At 45.4% G+C, this 21,435-nt stretch overlaps 1 protein-coding gene across 3 annotated transcripts in view; it reads left to right on the top strand.

Moving 5' to 3' along the window:
* Positions 1–21,127, top strand: part of GCNT2 (glucosaminyl (N-acetyl) transferase 2 (I blood group)) — a 49,521-nt gene extending 28,394 nt beyond the window's left edge. For 2 of the 3 annotated variants that reach the window (XM_081873121.1, XM_081873122.1), the window contains exons 3-4: positions 18,511–18,603; positions 20,533–21,127. In XM_081873121.1, coding sequence (XP_081729247.1) covers positions 18,511–18,603; positions 20,533–20,723 — 284 coding nt within the window. In that variant the 3' untranslated portion in view covers positions 20,724–21,127. Of the gene's footprint in view, positions 1–8,993; positions 10,706–18,510; positions 18,604–20,532 lie in introns of those variants that run through there. The other variant, XM_081873120.1, reaches the window with a different exon arrangement.
* Positions 21,128–21,435: the final 308 nt, after the last annotated feature.

Here is a 21,435-nt window from a genome sequence, read left to right as displayed (position 1 = left end):
CGGCAATCAACATTTCCTCTTTGATTTGGAGAGGGTGTTTTCATGTCTTTCATAATCTACCTCCAGGTAACGTATAGGGGTGCCCCATTAAAACAGGACTCTCTGCATTTTTCTCATCATATGGAGCAAGCACAGCTTCTCTCCCCCTGGCCCCCAGCCTCCAAATGCATTGGACAGAAGAAGCAGGTCAGTAGAAGTGTCTGTCTTGCCATGTGGAGTCACTAATGTCTTTGGACCCATTTGGAAATTTGAGAAAGTATTGTGGGTGCCACCCTTCTCCACCCTGTCATTCTGCACATGCAGAGAAAGCACACATACACTTTTTGCTTTTCCGTGGCCCTGGGTAAAAGTCGAACCCAGCAGAATAAAAACGGATCCTCTTGGTTTTACATAACTCCCCCAAACTACCATCAGATTAAAGCTTACATTGGTAGACTGCAGAGTAAAAAGAGAAACAGATCCAGTGCCTGCCAGCACCACAACACCACTGAGCCAAGGCACAGATCCTCATGGATCTCCTTGATTCTCACCTAGCATAACAATGAAGCCACCAACAAATAACAGAATACAACTGTGGACACAGATGTGGCCTGTTATTGGATGACAACTTTGAAGAGATCCCTTGTAAAAATTATTCCAATCCACAAGTGAGTGGGCTGGCTGGCTAGCTCACTTGGTAGAGCATGAGACTCTTAATCTTAGGATTGTGGGTTCGAGCCCCATGTTGGGCAAAAGAGTTCTGCATTGCAGGGGGCTGGACTAGATGATCCTTGTGGTCCCTTCCAACTCTACAGTTCTATTATTCTATAAGGATCTAATACTCAGATCCAAGTTTTTGCACCATGGCAGCACTGGAAAGACTCAGATCTGCATTTTTTTAATGAGTTATGTCAGTTTAAAATGTAAAATTGCACATGGTGAGAGTATTTTGTTGCTGCTGCTGCTGCTTATTAAGGTTAACAAACTGATGTTTGTTTTATATCAGGAGTGTGGAATGTAGTAACCAAATCATGGAGTGAGGGGAGATGCTTGCTTTTCTGGCTTGTCTTATTACCATTTTTTGCATCTGAATGCTCTATTACCTTTATAAGGCATGTGTGTGTGTTTTCCTGTTTGAGTTTTTTAATCTGAACTCATCAAGAATGCACTCTTTTCTATCTACTGACCAAGGTAGCTTGGGGGGGCAGAACCTCAGTCAGCTATGTATTTTTATTGATTACGGGGGAGCGGCTGCCCCCTCCTGCCCCCCCCTCCTTGGTTATGCCCATGGTAGATTGTTCTGTATTTCACCAGCAAAGATCCCTGTGTTCTCCTAAGTCCTGCTTGGTGCATGGTCAGGCTGATTTGCAGTTAGGGATTGGTCAGTGTGGGATTCTTTTTTGGCAACAGAATGTTCAGTATTATTATTATCATTATTATTATTTATTCTAAGTGGACCAATAATCTAATAATGCACGTATTATAATTACAGTTTCCTATGCATCTGTGTTAGTTTTCAGTGCTCCTCCTACTCAGTGCTCCTCCTACTCAAGTGCGTTCAGAATAAGATTGCAGGCTTCTTTTATTGTATTTGCAAGGTGCTAACTATGGCCAGGGGACGTGGGTGGCACTGTGGTCTAAACCACAGAGCCTAGGGCTTGCTTACTGGAAGGTCGGCGGTTCGAATCCCCGCAACAGGGTGAGCTCCCGTTGTTCGGTCCCAGCTCTTGCCAACCTAGCAGTTCAAAAGCACATCAAGTGCAAGTAAATAAATAGGTACCGCTCTGGCGGGAAGATAAACAGCATTTCCATACACTGCTCTGGTTCGCCAGAAGTAACTTAGTCATGCTGGCCACATGACCCGGAAATGGTACGCTGGCTCCTTCGGCCAGTAAAGCGAGATGAGTGCCGCAACCCCAGAGTCGTCCGCGACTGGACTTAATGGTCAGGGGTCCCTTTACCTATGTCCAAGCCAGCAAAGGGTGAGAAAGTTCAACCAAATTAATGTGTGGGCTCAGGCAACCAGTTTATTCAGTGGTGTACAGACACGCACACAGTCAGAAGTCACAACAGCTTATTTATAGCATCCTCCTCCTTCCTGAACTCAATTAATATTATATTTCATAATTTTTTAAAAAAAGTGGCCGCTGTATAAGATATATTTCTATGCCTGTGAATAAGAAATAAATAAATGGTCAAAAAGATCAAAATCACACTAAGTGTGTTCTCTCTGTGCCAACATTTCCTCGTATTTGACAGCACAGTATTTTAAATGGCTAGCAGCCATGAGGCAGAACATGACCTCAAACTGAGCATTAGGGAAGGCAGGAGTTAGTCATGCCTTCCTTATCCTTAGCATTAGGGTTACCGGTAAATATTATTTATTCAGCTTTTGGGGTGGAATTAAGAAGTTTAATATTTAAGTTAAACATAACGTAGAGCAACACAACCAACCCTCCTTTAAGTTATTGCCACCTCCTTTATGAATCATATGTTTTATAGATTGCTTTTTCTTTCTTTCTCATTTATGATTTTATTGTCTAAATTATGCCAATGAAGGCTGAATGAATGAATTGATGAATCATATGGGTGTGAATGTTAAGAATGTTTGGACAAATCAAATCAATCTTGGTTATATATTTGGCTTTGAAATAAAACGATGACTGAAAGGTTGACTTGTCACAGACTTACGGGCTTGCCAGACAAGCAATATTGCTGCCAGAGTCCTTTTATTTTACACAAAGGTCAACTTCCGGATTCAGTACAAGGGTTGGGTAGCCAAAAGGGTAATTTCGGATAGGAGATGCAAGATACCATAATTCTCTGCCTTAAAAATTGCACTGTAACAGCATTAGGCTGTGCCTATGCCACAGATTTACAAGAACTTCAGTTCTCTGCAGTAATCGTGATTCTAGTCTTGAAACTGTGAATTGCAATTGTATGAAAATGAGGGGGTTTGGGGGGGGACACAGAATCAACAACTTTGATATTTCATCCCCTCCTGGAAATGCTTCTGTTTCACTAGATGTTTTTTGAGAATGAATTTGCTTCAGTGTTAGTAATTTGTTCCACATTTTATTTTATAATTTTGTGACATTTTAATGATTTTAGTGCATACCACCGTGATAGCTCTTTGAACGAGTTCATGGTTTATAAACACACTTATCAAGCAATATAAGTCATTTTCAGAACCCACTAATTCACTTTCAGACCAGTTTAAATTTGCAATGTAGATATGCCAAATATTAACACAAATTTTAATGGCATTTAAAACAATGAACTTTCAGATGAAGTAGTGCCATATCAGCAAATATTTCTATCACCTTAAGGCTTTCTCCAAAAAAAGTGCCATTGGTCCCCATTCCACTACATTAAGTTCTGAAGTTGTTGAGGGGATGCCAAGGATGCTTTCTTAGGGAGGAAAGTGAGCCCCATTGTATTCAATGGGACATACGTATACTCCCTGGAGTGTGCAGGAGTGCAGTTGTGTTTATGCTGAAATATTGTGCATTCATTTTGTTTTCACCAGCGGCATCCTTGCTGAGCAATAATCTCCCCAGAGAGGCTTGTATGGAGCATCATTATGGCCCTTTTTATGTTTCAGGTTTTTAAAATTCTCTCAGGTTTTTAAAATCTCAGTTTGTATTATACTGGTCACATGGATATCGGTATATTGTGATTGCTGTTATAATATTTTAATATTGCATCTTATGAATTTTTCTTTTCTTTCTGAGCTGCCAATAAGAATATTGTGAGCTGCCTTGAGCACTGCTTTGATATGTGTGTGTGTGTGTGTGTGTGTGTGTGTGTGTGTGTGTTTTCAAGAGTGGAAAACCAGGATATATGCATATACATAAATTCTTGCATTGTGGGAGACCTCTGCCACCTGCTACCTGGTTCACCCCTTCCCAAATATAAGGCTTTGCTTCTTCAGCTCTAGGGCCACATTCTCTCACAGGGAACATGGGGTGGGCTTGGAGGGAATGCCAGGGGTGAGCAGAGCCAGAGAGAAAACTGCATGGAGTCAGAAGCAAAAAGTGGGCAGAGCAAAGGGTGTGACTCTTACCTTTGTACAATAGATTAACTTCCAGCCACATAAAAGTCAGAGGTTCCCACACATGTACACACCTATAAAAGCTAGCAAGAGGCACTATCACAATTCAAACTAGGCAAAGAGGACTGGGGAGCAGTGCGGCTTGGGGAGCAGACATGTGTGCCCCAGGGAGAGCATTTCAAGGCTGGATAGAAAGGGCATGGAGTGCATCATACCCTTGTTTCAAACATGGCGGCAGTGACAGAGCTTTATGCTCCAGCACCGGGCGGGGGGATGGAGATCAGGCAGGGTTGGGACATGTCCCAGGGGCGTGCTACGCTGCCACAGGGGTGTGAAGTGCGTCCTGGAGGCATGGAGCGCCGCCCACAGGGCCGTGGCATGTGCCCTCGGGGAGTGGCGCCCAGCGCAGGTGGGGGATGCAAATGTGATGGCACCCCACCGGGATCGCGCTGCCAGGGATGGTGCGCTCCCCCCCCCCCCGTACTCCTCTTCTTCTGCCAGTGCATGGCAGGTTTTTCTTTGCATGAATCTACTCAAATACAGTGGTACCTCGGGTTACATACGCTTCAGGTTACAGACTCCGCTAACCCAGAAATATTACCTCAGGTTAAGAACTTTGCTTCAGGATGAGAACAGAAATCGTGCTCCGGCGGCGTGGCAGCAGCGGGAGGCCCCATTAGCTAAAGTGGTACTTCAGGTTAAGAACAGTTTCAGGTTAAGAACGGACCTCCGGGAACGAATTAAGTACTTAACCCGAGGTACCACTGTACTCTGCCTGCATGGTTCCATTCTGTGATGCCAAACCAGCATTTTTGTGTGTGAGAGAGAGACAAAGAGTCCACAACGGCATACCAGCACTTCTTACTTTGCTGCCCATGGCAGCCAGTTTGTGCTGGCACCTGTGGCACTTTTATCAATACAGTGGTACCTCAGGTTACAGACACTTCAGGTTACATACGCTTCAGGTTACAGATTCCACTAACCCAGAAATAGTACCTCGGGTTAAGAACTTTGCTTCAGGATGAGAACAGAAATCGTGCTCCGGCGGCACAGTGGCAGCAACAGGAGGCCCCATTAGCTAAAGTGGTGCTTCAGGTTAAGAACACTTTCAGGTTAAGAATGGACCTCCGGAACGAATTAAGTATGTAACCAGAGGTACCACTGTATATGCATACCAGAACAATTTTTATTTTATTTTTTAGTGCAGAAGCAATGGAAACTCCCTCTGGATGGTGTGTGAGAATGCTGTTGTGATTTGAGATAGCAGGGATTTTATAAACCCTCACCACAGGTGGGACTAAAGGGGACAGGCGGGGCAATTGTCCCGTACCCCTCCGCCCGCCGCTGCCAAAGGAGCTCATCTCCTTACTCGCCTCCCCATTTGTGAACTCCTGTCATTAACATCTACTGTTATTTTTCTTTCGTACTCACCGAGAAATATAACCTGCTCCTCCTGCAAATTTTTTTTTTCTGGTGCTGCTACTTTCACACCAGTGTGTGTGTGTGTGTGTGTGTGTGTGTTCTCTCTCCCTCCACCTCCTTCCCCTCTCCTCCTATTTACACAATTTTTCAATTGTTGCAAAATTTTGAAATTGCCACTGGCTTCTAGTGCTTGGCCAGCTCGTTCCTTCACCATTCAAAAGCCTGTGCAAACATGGAAATAAATAAGCAAAAACCTCTCCTCAGAGCACAGCCAAATTCTGCCTTTTAACACAAAGGTGTACAATCAATAAGAATTAAGACTGCAGCACACCCAGAAACTGGTTTCCTTCCCAAAAGATGTTGAAAAAACACACCAAGGCTGACCTGTCAGGTTCATGAAAAGCAGGAAGAAGAAACCTGAGCCAAGCTAATAGTTACACAATCCAGCACTTGGAGCCATCTGTTACTGTCCACTGCTGGGTTAAAGGCTACAGGAGTCTAGGGCCACACACACCAGCTTTGGGCCTCGTATCAGATCCTTACAGTCTCCTGCTTCACAAGGAGAATGAGCGGTGGCGTAGCGTGGGTTGTCAGCACCCGGGGCAAGGCAAGTAATTTGCGCCCCCTAACCCGTGGATTTTAGTAGGGGCAGAGAGCTGCGAGTGCGAGCGCGCCCCCCCCCATGTTGCGCCGTGTGCGGCCGGCCCCCCCTGCACCCCCCACGCTACGCCACTGAGAATGAGAATGCAGGTTCACAGTCTTGAGCACTCTATAATATTGTAAAACACCACCCCAATCTCTGGAGCTGGATCTAGACGCAGCAAAGAAGCATTTCAGTTTAAAGAGTTGTAAACTTAAACAGGGAAAGCAGGTAGAGGAAAAGTGGGATTCCACATTTCCATCTGTAGGCACAATGTTATACAAAGCATATGAATCGCTTTTTCTTTACCAGTCTAGCTGAGTCCTGGGCAAATGAGATATTCCAGCGTTTCCAGGTGCTCATCCAGGGTTCAGTTTCCTTGGCAGGGCAGCAGATGCCATGGCATCTTAATTATATAAGGATTATTTACACATATATACAACCTGGGACTAATTTGGGGGGACCCACAGTGTTAACACCTCAAGAGGTCTTGCTTCTCCCATAGTCACAGCCTTGGATTCAAGCAGAAATCAAGCATGGCTCTCATTCTCTCACTTCTGCCTCTCTCACTTCTCTCTCTCTCTCTCTCTCTCTCTCTCTCTCTCACACACACACACACACACACACACTCCTACCTCTGACTTTTGTTTTTCTCACTACCAGCCAGGTGATGGAGGGACCCCCTACCCACCTGCCCTCTGGCACAGAGCCACTTCCTCTGTTATGCTAAAAACACTATTTAAGCCATTATCTTACTAAGAAGCTTACCTGGCTAGTTCAACAATGGAACCCTCAATTAGATTTAACCCTCGCTGGATTTTACCCCAGGAACTAGAAAGGCCTCAGGCATCATGCAGACTAGACTAACCACACACCCCACCCCCAGCTCACAACATTATTTTTGAGGTCTGGCAACCAGAACTGAACACATCATTCCAGGTGTAGCCACACCCCAGATTTGTACCAACAGTTTTATTTTCAAATAATTTCCTCTTCATTCCTAAAACAGAGAATACAACCCCCCCCCCAAAAAAAGTTACGGTACTCCATACTTTAATTCAGCTGTCCATCTCTTTCTTAGCTGGTCAATGCCTGTTCAAGCCCCATAGGCATAAATGTGAAGTTTGGATTTCTTTTACCACAAAATTCCATCAACCCCAATCAATACGGTCAATGATCAGGGAAGATGCAAGTTGTACTGCCGCAACATCTGATGGGCACCACATTAGATACCTCTGACCTAGAAGGAGTCATTGTTAACACTGGAAATTTTCCTCTGTTCGTGTTTGCCTACATTTTATTATATACATTATATACTAGCGTTCAAATAGTAACATATAAATAAAAAGACATCTGTATTTAAGAAAAATCATTTTGCAAGCTGAGTACAACATGTCACACACTGGTTTTATTAGTTTTCTTCCCCACCTTAGGTAAATTTGGACTTTGGATAACTAGGTTCTGTCCTAACCAGGAAGTATGTATAGCTCATGTTAACAGTAAATCCATTAAAAATAGCTCTAGTCTTTCACAATCCTCAAAGCCTGTACATGGGGTGTTAATTTCCTATGCAGGCTATTCATATCTGTAAGATTTCAGCCTTAAGACCTGTGTTTTATACTAGTGTGTACTGGAAGGACAACACTAAAAAAAAAATCACTTTAGAGTTTTGATTATGCATTTGAGGCACAAGTCAAAGTGAAGATATATCCTTTTTATTACTAAGCTATCTTATTTAATCTATCTTTTCAAGAGGTTATTGATAGATACTGACATTTCTTTCAAAATACAGTGGGCTATGATGGGAAACCCATTATTATCAAAAACTGGGAAAGTACCTTGATCATCCTCTAGTCCAGGGTTTCCCAAACTTGGGTCTCCAGCTGTTTTGGACTACAATTCCCACCAACCCTGACCACTGGTCTTGCTAGCTAGGGATGATGGGAGTTGTAGTCCAAAAACAGCTGGAGACCCCCGTTTGGGAAACCCTGTTCCAATAACCTGCTGATACAAGAAATTCATAATAGGGGACCATCTAGGCTCTGCTTTAAAAACTCCAATGAAGGAGCATCCACCAGGCCTGACCTGGAGGCAGGATAGGAGGAGAGGCAGTGGCAGCACCACTGGGCTGCCCAGTCTACCAGGGGAGCACCACACTTGCCCCGCCCCGGGAGCCAGCAGCCACTGCTACGCCACTAGTCCCTCATGTCCCTAAACTATTGATTCATGCTGCTTGTGTCTGTGTGTGCATGTGAGCCGAGTTTGATGAGGAGGGGGGGAACAAGCTGTCTTAGTCTCTGGGGAGATCTTTACACCCCTCCCATACTGTTATACCAGAACCACCCTTGTTGCTCGGGGTGACAAAGCCCTCGACACTTCATATACAAGTACCCATTCAACACTTGCAGAGAAGTAGCCAGTTTCAGTGCATTTCTGCAGAAGACGGAGGGATGTCCAACGCCATATGGCAAAATTTGGTGCCTTCCATGGTACATAGGCCTACCAACTGAAGATAAACACCTGATGCATCTCATGACTGGTCCATGACTGTCATCTGTTAGTCTTCAAGGTGGCACAAGACTCTTTTAAGGTATTCATTTATATTCGTGTAAACGTGGATATGAAGAACAAAGGTTTTGGTGACTGAAGTATAAAAGACGTGTGGCGTAAACGGTGGAAGTCTTTTAAAACATTTTAATTAAGGCTGGTATCTTGCAAGATGGAAATATATAGCCGTATGCAAGTATAGATCTGAAACTGTTGTTTATGGTGAACACTTCTATTTTCTAAATTTCCATTTTAATTTTTTCTTTCTTCTTTTCTTCTTTTATTCCTTTTTTCTTTCTTCGTTTATTCTTTTTTCCCTCCCCCTCTTTCTTTCTGAATATTACTTTATAGATGTATAAATAACTATGTTTATGTGTATATGTATGAAATTTGTTTCGTATTTCTTTTCTTATTTGATATTCTTTTTTTGTATTCAATAAAATTTATAAGAAAAAATAAAAAATATATTCGTGTAAACGTGGCTTGCTCAATGGAAAGAAGACCCTGGGTTGCTGTTCCGCTCTTTGTTTCCCAATATGTTCGCCTTGGCTTGCAGGCCTTTTTCTCCCTCCTTCCCCCTGAGGGTTTCCCTTTCACATGCTAAGCGGGTCGGGCGCCCCCAACCTGCTCCACACGCGCCCCGAGGATTCGGGCCCCAAACCGGCAGGTGGGCGGGGAAGCCGCGGCGCCAGCAGCCAATCACACGGCCGGGAGCAAAGAAGAAGCCCGTTCCCCGAAGGCGGGGCCGAGCCGCGGAACCAAAGGGCTACCAAAGAAGAGCCGGCGAGGAGCGCGCACAAAGAAGAGGCGGCAAAGGAGCAGCTCTCGCGCCTCTGCGCTCTTGAGGGAACGCTCAGCCTGCTTCCATTGCGGCCGCTAGGAAGAGGCGGCCCGGCGGCTTGCTTAGCAACAGGCTGAGCGAACACAAAAGCCCGGCCTTGGCGACCTCGCTAGCCGGGGGCATGTGGGAAGAAGCCCCATGCAGCGCGGCGGCGCCCAGCTGAGGAGCCGCATGCCTCGCGCGCAGCCGGGCTGCAGCCGGCGGGAGCTCCTGCCTGAGGCGGCCGCGCGGCGCCTGGCGGCTTGGGCGTCGCGCGCCACAATGCTGCCTCGCAGGCTCTCCTACCTTCTGGTCGCCCTCGCCCTCAGCAGCCTGACGGCGTTGCTGCTTTTCCTCCGCGGCCAGCCCGACCCTCCGGGGCCCAAGGAGGAGGCAGCCCGGCGGCCGCGGGGGCAGCAGCCCCGGCCTGGGAGAGAAGGCGACTTCCTCCGCAGGGCTTGCGGCGCCCTGGCCGCTGAGGAGAAGGCGTTCGTGTGGGGCAACCACCTGCGCACGCCCTTCGGGCAGTCGCCCGGCTGCGCCGAGTACGTGGAGGGCAGCCACTACGTCACGCGAGCCCTCTCGGAGGAAGAGGTCGCCTTCCCGCTCGCCTACGTCATCACCCTCCACAAAGAGTTCGCCACGTTCGAAAGAGTCTTCCGCGCGCTTTACGCGCCCCAGAACGTGTACTGCGTCCACGTGGACGAGAAGGTGTCCGGCGACTACAAGCAGAGCGTGGAGAGGCTGGTGGGCTGCTTCCCCAACGCCTTCCTCGTGTCCAAAGCCGAGCCGGTCATTTACGCGGGGATCTCGCGTCTCCAGGCCGACCTGAACTGCATGAAGGACTTGCTGCGCTCCGAGGTCCGCTGGAAGTATGTGCTCAACATGTGCGGCCAAGACTTCCCGTTGAAAACCAATAGGGAAGTCGTCCGCCACCTGAAAAACTTCAAAGGGAAGAACATCACCCCCGGCATCCTCCCTCCTCAGCCGATCACCGTAAGGACCAAGTACGTTTACAAGGAGCACATAGACAGAGAGTCCTCTTACATGAAAAGGACTGGTACCCTCAAATCACCTGCGCCCCACAATCTGACAATTTACTTTGGCTCTGCCTACATTGCCCTCACTAGGCCGTTTGTGGAGTTCCTTTTCCAGGACAAACGGGCCCTCGATTTGCTGGAATGGTCCAAGGACACCTATAGTCCGGATGAACATTACTGGGTGACGCTCAACAGGATACCAGGTACGTGAATGGCATCTGGCAGTTTCTGATTTGGGTGGTTTCTGGTCTCCCAAGGCACGTTTCCAGATGGAGCCTCTTTAGCGTGGGAAATAATTCACTGCATCTCTCAAAACTCCAACTGTGAGCTGTCCAAACCACAGAGCAAAACTCTGGACAGCTTTCCACCTTGCTTTTATTTTTCAAGGACACATTTCCCACCTTTTCCAGTTCAACAATAAATCACATTGTTCCCAGTGGTGCAGGGAATGATTGCCTGGATACAGGCTCCGCTGTTAAGGGTTGATTACACACGACACAAGATTATTGAGCTCTGTAATAATAACAGCGTATACCCAGCAGACTTTAGCGGAACTTAGTTAGCTTGGGAGATGCAGGATCAGAGTACAATGCCTCTTTCTTATAGATGGACAGATGTATCAGAAAGAAGGAAGTAGTGAAGTTGCCCTATAATCTTGTCCTGGGGCTATTTAATGTAATTTATTTGTGCGTGATCTGGAATTGAGGGTAAGCAGTGAGGTAGCCAAGATGAAAACTCAAGGAGGTAAAGAGCTCCGAAAGAATCTCTCCAAATCTAAGCCTGCAGGTGAGAAAAGGGAAAATGAAAGTGAATGTAAGTAGGTGTAAAATGATGCATATCTGGGGCAACCACACACACAGCTTTCCATATGCACTTATGGGATCTGAGCTGGCTGTGATTAGCAGCACCACAGGTATGTCTGGAATGCCTGCAAGTGGCTGTTAACATGAAAACTAACAGTGCAGCGATATGCCTATCTATTTAGAAGTAAGCTTCATTGAGTTAGGTATTGCCACCTAAATGTTAGAGCCTCCATGCCTCTCAAAACCAGTTGCTGGGTAACTTACAATGGCGATGAGCTGTTGCCTCCACATTTTACATTTTTGGGCTTCCCTGGTGCATCTCCTTCAGAGGAAAGGTTAAGCTTAGGAGGAGAAAACCATGAGTAAGGAGAGGGTGGCATGACAGAGATGTGTAAAATTATGCGGAATGTGGAGAAAGCAGACAAACTTATTTTCTCCATCTTTCATGATGCGATAACTTGGGTTGCATCAAATGAAGCTAAGAGTTGGAAGATTCAGGGCAAACAAAAGGAATCACTTTTTCACACTATTTTCACACAAAACCAAAATATGTGGTTCATGTGATTTTATCATTGAAAAAGTGAATCCGTTCCTTTTGGCAATTGAAAACCTTAATTCCATGACAAGTTTGTAGCAAATGAATTGCCTGTGATGTTCCTAGCAACTGACAAAACTCTATGAAACATTGCGTTAAGAGATGAAATTGAGAAATGATACACAATACTGGTATATGTGCTTGATGGCAGGACCTAGGGCTCAGAGCAGGCATGCAAACTTGGGCTCCACAGGGAAGGGTAAAACAGTAGTGTGTTGATTATGGAAAAGATAAACAAATAAACCTGATATTGTGTTAGGCTTAACATATTTTAACGTCAGAATATTTTCAATGTTGTCTCCTTGGTTACCTCATGTGGTCAGAAGAATGTGTGCAGTATACATTCGTTATGGTCTTCTGGTTTGTGATGCATTTTATTGCAGTAGCTGCAGTGATTTGGGGTGTCACACAGAATGTGAGGCACTCTCCCAAATCTTGCTTCAAAGGGAAACTCCACTCAGAGGCTTCCTAGCTTCATTTGCAGTGCCTGCCATGCCTCTATGCTGGCTTCATGCTGCATTCTCAATAGAGTGTTATCTTTGGGTACTGAACCGGATAGTAAACCACACTTTCATTTGACTTATAGAATCATAGAATTGTAGAGTTGGAAGGGATCACGAGGGTCATCTAGTCCAAACCCCAGTAATATATACACTCCCCCCCCCCCACTTGTAGGTTACATAGTGGGTAAGCTTTAGACATAAAATGTGTCGTGAGATGCAACATGAAGATGCAAATGTGGCTTGGTCATTCCACCATTTTCTACAGACCCTCATTCCCACCCCTGCCCCCCAATTCCCTCCCCCCATTTCTCATTTATTGAATCAGTCTTATTGTAGCCCACTCCCCCCCCCCCCCAGTTTTCGCTTTTCCTCTAAGAAAGATGTTTTCTTCATCTGACAGCCTGCCACCTTTGCTCTTTTGGTTGGGTGCTACACAGTGGCCATACCAGCTCCCTGAAGGTATGGTAATAGCTAGTTAGTTGCCTCCTTAAACAAGCCCAGGCAGGTGAATTGGGCCTGTGGAGCAGGGTGGTTGCTATTATTGTCCATGCATCCTAGACACAGGAACATTTGGCACAGAGGGGATTCTCAGTGCCCTTGCCTTTTCTTCCTTTCAGATCTCTGGTTTCTCTTATTAATGTTGCTTCCCAAAAGAAAGTAGAAGCTTTGTTCACGTGTGTGTGTGTGTGTGTGTGTGTGTGTGCAATTTGAATTCGCAAACTATTTTCCAAGGAAATATAATAGAACTTGAAAGAGGGGGACCCACCTCCAGTACATAAAGAAGGTTATTAGATGGCAGTGTCTTAATGCATTTCTGATAACTCAAAGGGATGCATCTGACTCGCCCACACTCATACCTGACCTAATGAAATCAATAGTCTTAATTGCATGTGATTTAAATCCATTCATTTTAGTGGGTCTACTCTGTGTATGTCTTGGATATAACTCAGTACAGGAGATTCCTGCAAAAGAAATACTGTATTTTGCCAAGAAACTTCTGTAGGTGCTCTGGCCAGCTGATAATCTTGGAACATAAGAACATAAGAACCTCTACTGGATCAGGACAATGGCCGAACTGGTTCTGTTCTTGTAGTGGTCAACTAAATGCTTGTGGGAAGCACATAAGCAGAGCCTGAGCACAAGACTTACCCTCCTTGCCCTCAGCCCCCAGCAACTGATATTCAGTGGTATAGTGCTTCTGATAGTGGAGGTGCAACGTGATCATCATGGCTAGTAGCCACTGATAGTCTTATCCTCCATGAATTTGTCTGATTTTTCTAAGTCAACCAAGTTGGTGGCCTTCACTGCCCGCTGTGGGAGTGAGTTCCACCATTTAACAGTGTGCATTGCTGAAGAATATCAACAATGGCCTTCATGGTGGAACTGGATGATTACTGTACTGGGTGCTGAAGCTTTAGAAAGGCGCAGATTGCAGAATTATCCCATAAATCTGTTGGTTGGACTAGAAGGTCTGCTATGAACGTTCTGTAAACCTTGGGACCTCACAAATCAGGTTGTTCCGTGGTTTCGTGTCATGGGACATGTTGCTTTTCTGATGTTATTAAATTCCTTCTCCCATGAGACCCAGCTAGCATGGCCAATGGTCAAGGGCTGTAGGAGCTTTAGTCCAGCAACACTTGACAAACTGGACTCTGGCACACAAAGGCTTGTGCCATTACAAATTTGTCATTTTTTGCTGCAGTGGAGCAACACCACTATCCCTTTGGAAACAGGACTGTGGAGAGTCACGGAAGCTGAGCATGAGCACAAAGCAGAGATGGGGAAGCTGTAGCCCTTCAGTGCAGCCAATGGTCAAAGATGATGGGAGTAGGGGGCCCAGGAGCATCCCGGGGACCATCAGTCCCCACCCCTGGCAGTCTGCAGAACATGAGACTCCTAATCTCAGGGTCGTGGGTTTGAGCCCTATCTTGGGCAAAAAAAATCCTGCATTGCAGGGGTTTCGACGAGATGACCCACGTGGTCCCTTCCAACTCTGCAGCTCTATGATTCTATGGTCAGCCAACCAATCCTTCTAGGAATGCCCATGATGAGCAGCCTGGTAAAGTAGCACAACCACACTGGCTAAAGCACACAACAGCTTTGATGTATCGCAACAGTACTTGCTACTTGTGTAATTCATTTTCTAAGAGCCCAGCCCTTTTCTTCCCGAGCTACTTTTCCTGACCTTTAAACCTCCCCTGAGGGCACTCCTTTGTTAGGAGCGTTGCAAAGTGCTCATACTTGTCACCTGGGGTAAAGTAATGTTTCAACTATCTTTCAAATTATACCCTTTGGCAAAAAAAGAAAAGAAAACCCACCTCCTTGGATCTTGTGAAAGCTACACTGGCTGGAAAGACAGGTCAGCCCTCTTGAGAGCTTCTGTTTCGCCTTTTCCATTGCTCCCAGCTATTTCACAATCTTCAGGAATGAAACCTGAACAACAACGAAATGTCCAGATATTTGCATGCCCTTTCATCCATTTCCTGGGGGGCAAATGAGCCAAAGAAAAGGAAGAAAGGATCTTAGGCATAACCTTGGGGTGGGGGCATAACCTTGGGGTGGGGGGATCAAAGTGTTTGGATGCCAGAAGTGCATAAAAGATAGCATAAAATTGGTTTCACCATCATGAGATTTCCAAAGAAGCTGGCCTAAGGATTATAGTGGTAAGTAGTACTCACCTGAACCCCCCCCCAAAAAAAAATTCAATTGGACTGCTGCTATTATTAGTTTATCTGCAGTGACTTTGATACAAAATAAGGTTCCCATATTTTTCTTGGCCTCCAGCAGTCTCCTATACACAAACTCCAGAAAAAGCCTCATGAACAATAAATATACATACATACGCACATCATTTTTTTGGATGCATTTCCATAGTTAAAACCATGCTCAAGGCGGCTTACAACATGAAACCATGCTCAAGGCGGCTTACAACATGAAAAAGAAACCAGAATTACAAAATTTGAGAGAAACAATAAATAAAACACATCAAAAAGCACACAACCAAATTGAACAGTTCCAAGATAAATCATAACAAAATAAAAAATTTCCTTCCAGTAGCACCTTAAAGACCAACTAAGTTAGTTCTTGGTATGAGCTTTCGTGTGCATGCACACTTCTTCAGATACACTGAAACAGAAGTCACCAGACCCTTCTATATAGTGAGAAGGTGGGGAGGGGTATTACTCAGGAGGGTGGTAGGAATGGGTGATTACTCAGGGGTATTACTCAGGAGGGTGGTGGGAATGGGTGGTGGAAATGGGTTACTGAGGAGGGTGGTGGGAATGGGTGATTGGCAGATAGCTGTGATGAGCCTGTTGACGACTCTTAACGACTGCAATAGGTTAGATCTGTAAGATAAATCATAGTAAGATAGCCAAGAAGATGGTCTCTGGCCTCTTCAGCAGCCTTAGCGTTTCTAGCTGGAGTCAGTCAGGGCCCCTCCCTCCCAGACCAGGTGGAGAAAGGCCTGCAAGGCAGGGAGGCAAGGTCTTCCAGGACTCACAGCCAATGTGGAATCATCCAAAACAAGGCTTTGATCCTAAGCTAAGTTGACTGAAGGAAGTACATAGAAAGAGCATTTCTGTCCTTTCCTTCTGCCACTCTTTGCAACCAAATTTGCCAAGGCTGTACCAAAGTGACTGCTGCTTCCAGGCCACCTCTGCCATCAGCAAAGCAGACGTGAGGAATCTGTGGCCTTCCAGATCTTGGTTGCTAGACTCCAAACTTCCATCATCTGCAGGGCCAGTGATTGGGGATGATGAGAGCTCTAACCCAGCCACATCTGGGAGGCCACAGGCCCCTCAGCCTAGCATTAAACCCAGTGCGGTGGGATGACTTGCTGGAGACACTCTGCTCAGGGGCACTTCATGCAACTTTGCTGCGATACCTAGCAGGTTGATAGACCAGCTAATAACCTGGGGTTATTCTTTTTTATCCCTCTTGCTTGAAAACTGGCACCACAATGCTAGTCTTCCAAACTCAGTAGGCTATTCCTTTTCCATTGATTGTGGCGAGTAATGCCACAAGACCAGAATGCCACCAGTTAAGGTTTGTTGTAGGGATTTGTTGCCCCCAAGAAACTTGGAGCTACTTACCATTTTTAATGAGATTCGGTTTCATTGGGGAACAAAGGAAGCCAACTAAGTATATCATCTAAGAATCAGTTCAGTATATATATCTGTGGTATTTGGAAGCTTAGCTGCTGAGCAGTGTCCTTGCAACACGCTGGGAATTGTTATTGTGATCAGCTGACACTGAGAGTCAGGAAAGAAACCCATCTGCTTCTACCATAGGAAGGAAGTGGAATTATGGAGTTGAGAGTAAGTGACATTTATTGAGCATAATTTGCTGTTGCAGGTTTGTTGCAGAATGTTGTGCGTTGATGCTACTATTGCGTTGTAAATAATATTATGCACGCTGTGTCTACTGTTACATTAGTGCTTTCCCTCTACCCCAGAGATAGGAATCTGCTGGTAGATGTTTGTGTGATCTGTAGTAGATAGACATGGCTTTCTGACACCCAGTTGCTTAACAACAGGAAGTAAAATATGCAAGTTAAAAAACAAAACTCTCTGGGAGGAATTCAACATCATTATATGGCTAGCGGTGCATTTAGGGCAGCATGACTGGTTCCTCTGCAATAGGCGCCAAGCCTAGGGGGTGCTGCAGGACATTGCAACTGTAACGTAGTGAATTGAGCAGAACAGAAGATGAGAAGTGGAGGGTGCTGAATTTTGGGCCCACACAGAGCACTGCTGAAATTTGAAAGATCAAAATCTGCCTCTGCTATGGCCATTGTTCCACCAGTGCAAACATTTCAGTTTGCCAGGTGGAAGGGTCCCCCATCTTTTGTCTCCCCCCTGCAGTGGCGTAGCGTGGTGGGTGCAGGGGGGGCCGGCCGCACCGGGCGCAACATCGGGGGGGCGCGCTCGCACTAGCAGCTCTCTGCCCCTACTAAAATCCACTGGTTAGGGGGCGCAAATTACTTGCCTTGCCCCAGGTGCTGACAACCCACGCTACGCCACTGCCCCCCTGCACTGTTTTTTTAGGGGGGGGGGTTCTCCAACCTACCTACTGAACCAATTTTGGGGGCACAAGGACAGGGGTAAGCAGCTATGCATTACTAGAAGTCCTTATGTGGGCTTCTGTTAGCAAGACACATTTGCCGAATCTTTCCCTCTGTGCTGTTCACCTATAACAGGCTTCCTCAACCTTGGCCCTCCAGATGTTTTTTGAGACTACAATTCCCATCATCCCTGACCACTGGTCCTGCTAGCTAGGGATCATGGGAGTTGTAGGCCAAAAACATCTGGAGGGCCAAGTTTGAGGAAGCCTGACCTATAACATATTCATATTCATTGATTCCCTTTTACCATATCCTAGTGCAACCCTGTGGGGTAGTTTTAGAGGTTTGTGCTTAGAATCCTTAATCTGTAGTAACTCGATACATATATACACCTGGAGAATTTGGGCTATAGTAGGTAAAGCTCCCATGCTCCAAAAGCACCGTTTTGCATTGTTCTGCAGCTGCTATTTTGCACCGGCTCTGATTGGTGGACCTTTGGGCCATAGTAAAAATGAAGTAGATGCCACAAATTTCACCTTTGCTGTACTACATTCATGCCTGTGTGCAGTGCAACCAGTTCTGTTGACTTTTTCTTCCAAAAGTTGGTATTGGGTCCAGGAACACAAGCATTCCTCATGGCATTTGCAGGACATATCATAAGCAGCACATGCAGACTGACCGGAGATAGTATTTCCTCCAGGCTTGTTCTTGTGCATGGACATTTGACTTTGTTTTACTGCAGGGTTCACAGGTCGACAGGAAAACCATACCTCCCTTTGTGATGCAGAAACTATTTGTACAGCTGGAGATTTTGGAAATAACTTTTAGAGATCAGGATATGTGTGTTGTTTTTAACACCAGCTGGCTCGGGCAAAAGCCAGAGACTTCCAAATAGAAACCTTTGCCTTTGAGGAAACTGAGATGAATGAGGATCTCCAACAGGGTGGCACAACAGTGTTCACTTCTTCTAGAGCGAACCACCTCATTTTAAGAATAAGACTTATCTTTCTCTTGTCTCTTGTGTTCTCTCTTCAACAAACAGGTGTCCCTGGCTCCATGCCAGATGCTAAATGGGAAGGTGACCTGAGAGCTGTCAAGTGGAGCAATGATGAAAATAAACATGGAGGATGTCACGGTAAAGAACATGTAGTTGTGGCGTTTTGTTTCAGTCAACCGCAGGAAGCTTGATTCTCCCCACTGATTTTTTTCCAAAACCATTGTTAACATCCATAAAGTTGGAAAGATAAAGATCCAGTTAGTAAGGTAATAGGGTAAAATGGGACTTTGTTTTTAGTAGACCTACATAAGACTGCTCAGCTGTCTCACGTACACAAGCACACCCTTGCTCAGTTGACTATATCTGGGAACAAATCCGTAGGAGATGGGACTGTGAAGAAAAAGAAAAGGAGAAGAAAAATCAGATGCACAGAGGTGGAGGAAAGGGAAGAGTAGGAGGCAGAAAGAGTGGCATATTGAGAGGAGGGCAGAAGGAAGGAAGGAGTGAATAACAGGAGAAAAACAAAGATGTAATGAGCAGAAAACTATTGACAAAATAGAAAAGAAAAGAAGAGGAGCTAGGAAAAAAATAGAAGGGAAGGCCCACAAAACAATGGTTTTGAACTGCAGCCATGGTGAACAAGCTTAGAGGAAATGACAAGGTGGGTGCAGCAGCCATAATTTTCCTGGAAAGGGAACTGCCTGCTCCTCCCTTCCCTCAGTAGTAGTGCATGGTCATTTTGTGCAGCCGCTAGAGATGGAGCCACCAGCCAGCGTGGAGGGAAGGGGGCTGCTTGGGGACAGGGATCCAGGGTGTGGTCGTTCCACCCCTCCTGAATGTCACACCTGAAGCAAACTGCCTTCCTTTGATTCCAGACAGGGCAGTCTCCTATTTCTGCTTCCTTTCTTTATTGCTCTTTTGTTTATTTCTCTGTAGCTTTGTGTACTTTGCTTATACAGCCATGTAGCACACATCTCCTTGAATCTGAAAGGAAAACAAAGACGGGAATGTGGTTTTGCTACACAGCAGAGATTTCCCTCTTGCAACACAGCTCTCGATACTATGTGGTCACATTAAATGTTTCCATTGGTGATACACTGAGAATGCTCCATTAGCGCCCCCCCCCCTTTTTTTAGTAATATGTTAAAATGCCTGGAAATTACATAAAATATTTACACACATAGAATCATACAATAATAGAATTACAATTACACACACAGAATCATAGAACTGTAGAGTTGGAAAGGACCCCGAGGGTCATCTATCTCAACCCCCTACAATGCAGGAATCTCAACTAAATCATACATGGCTGATGACCACCCAGCCTCTGCTTAAAAACATTAAAAGGAAGGAGAGTCCACCACCTGGGATTCTGTTTCACTGTCAAACAACTCTTACTGTCAGAAAGTTCTTCCTGATACAGTGGTACCTCAGGTAAAGAACTTAATTCATTCCGGAGGTCTGTTCTTAACCTGAAACTGTTCTTAATCTGAAGCACCACTTTAGCTAATGGGGCCTCCTGCTGCTGCCGCACCGCCGGAGCACAATTTCTGTTCTCATCCTGAAGCTAAGTTCATAACCTGAGGTACTATTTCTGCGTTAGCGGAGTCTGTAACCTGAAGCGTATATAACCCGAGGTACCACTGTATTTAGTTGGAATTTCCTTCCTTGTAACTTGAAGCCATCGGTTTGGGTCCTAGCCTCCAGACGATGAGAAAACAAGCTTGCTCCATCTTTCATGTGACAGCCCTTTAGATACTGAAGATGGCTATCATATCTCCTTTCAGTCTCCTCTTTTCCAGGCTAAACATATCCAACTCCCTCAACCTTTCCTCATAAGGCTTGGTTTCCACACCCTTAATCATCTTGGTTGCCCTCCTCTGCACACATTCCAGCCTGTCAATATCCTCCTTAAATTGTGGCAGCCAGAACTGGACACAGGAGTGGTCTGACCAACTTAAGGTCTTGGGCACAGGCATGCATTCCAGGCCCTTCCTGTCTTGTCCACAAAAAAAGAAGAAAAGTTTTTGTGTGTGATTATTTTGTTCTTCCCCTATTCCTTGGCAGGTCGTTATGTCAGAGCCATTTGTATCTATGGAACTGGTGATCTGAAGTGGTTGCTAAAATCCAAAAGCCTTTTTGCTAACAAGTTTGAACTGGAAACATACCCACCAACCGTGGAATGCCTGGAGTTGAGTGTTCGGGAGAGAACACTCAATCAGAGTGAGATACCGGTGGAACCAAGTTGGTACCTATAGGAAAAGATACCTTTTAAGTTGAACAGAAACAATCATGGAAAGCCAGCATTTTGGATGGAGCATTCATCGCACCTTGAAGCTGTGCTTCTTCAGGATACTCAATATGAGCCGTTTTTATAACACTTTAAATACCTTTGCACTAAGGCTGAAACAAGATTTCAGGGCAATCAATATATTAGCTGAACTTCCTTGATATTTTAAAGATTTTGGAAAAGGGTTATTCGCCCTGCCCAGAAAAAAACACTCAGGTATTATTTATTAATACTTTGGGAACTGGTTTGTATTAACCAAGAGAAAGACAGTGACTTCAGATTTCAAGCTGGTCATGTTAGAGCTTGCCCTTTGTTACAGTCAGGTCTCTCTAAGTGATGGTTCAGGTCAGTGGATTAAAATTGACTACATCTCTTCAGCTTCAGCTTTCAACTCGTTAGCTGGGCATCTTGTGCCAGCTTCTGCTGTCCTACACACAAGCATTGTCCTTGATACTGAATTGACCTCTGCCAACAATTTAGAAACCTGGTTCCTGGACCTCCAGGGTTCTCTCAGTAGAAGGAGAACCCCACACCCAACCAACCCCACAAATGTTAACTGGTTTTTATTTCCCCTCTTTAACCCAGGAAGTATTGCATGTATGGCAGGGTAGTGTGGGAAGTCTGAATCACAGCCCCAGAGGGTTAAGTAGGAGAGTGAAATAGAAACTCAGAGATGGGAG

Source organism: Podarcis erhardii (assembly GCF_964252035.2).
Source record: "Podarcis erhardii genome assembly, chromosome: 8".
Classification (NCBI taxonomy): Eukaryota; Metazoa; Chordata; class Lepidosauria; order Squamata; family Lacertidae; genus Podarcis; species Podarcis erhardii.
Note: the sequence above shows the minus strand (reverse complement) of the source record. Positions and strands in the feature narration are given on the sequence as shown.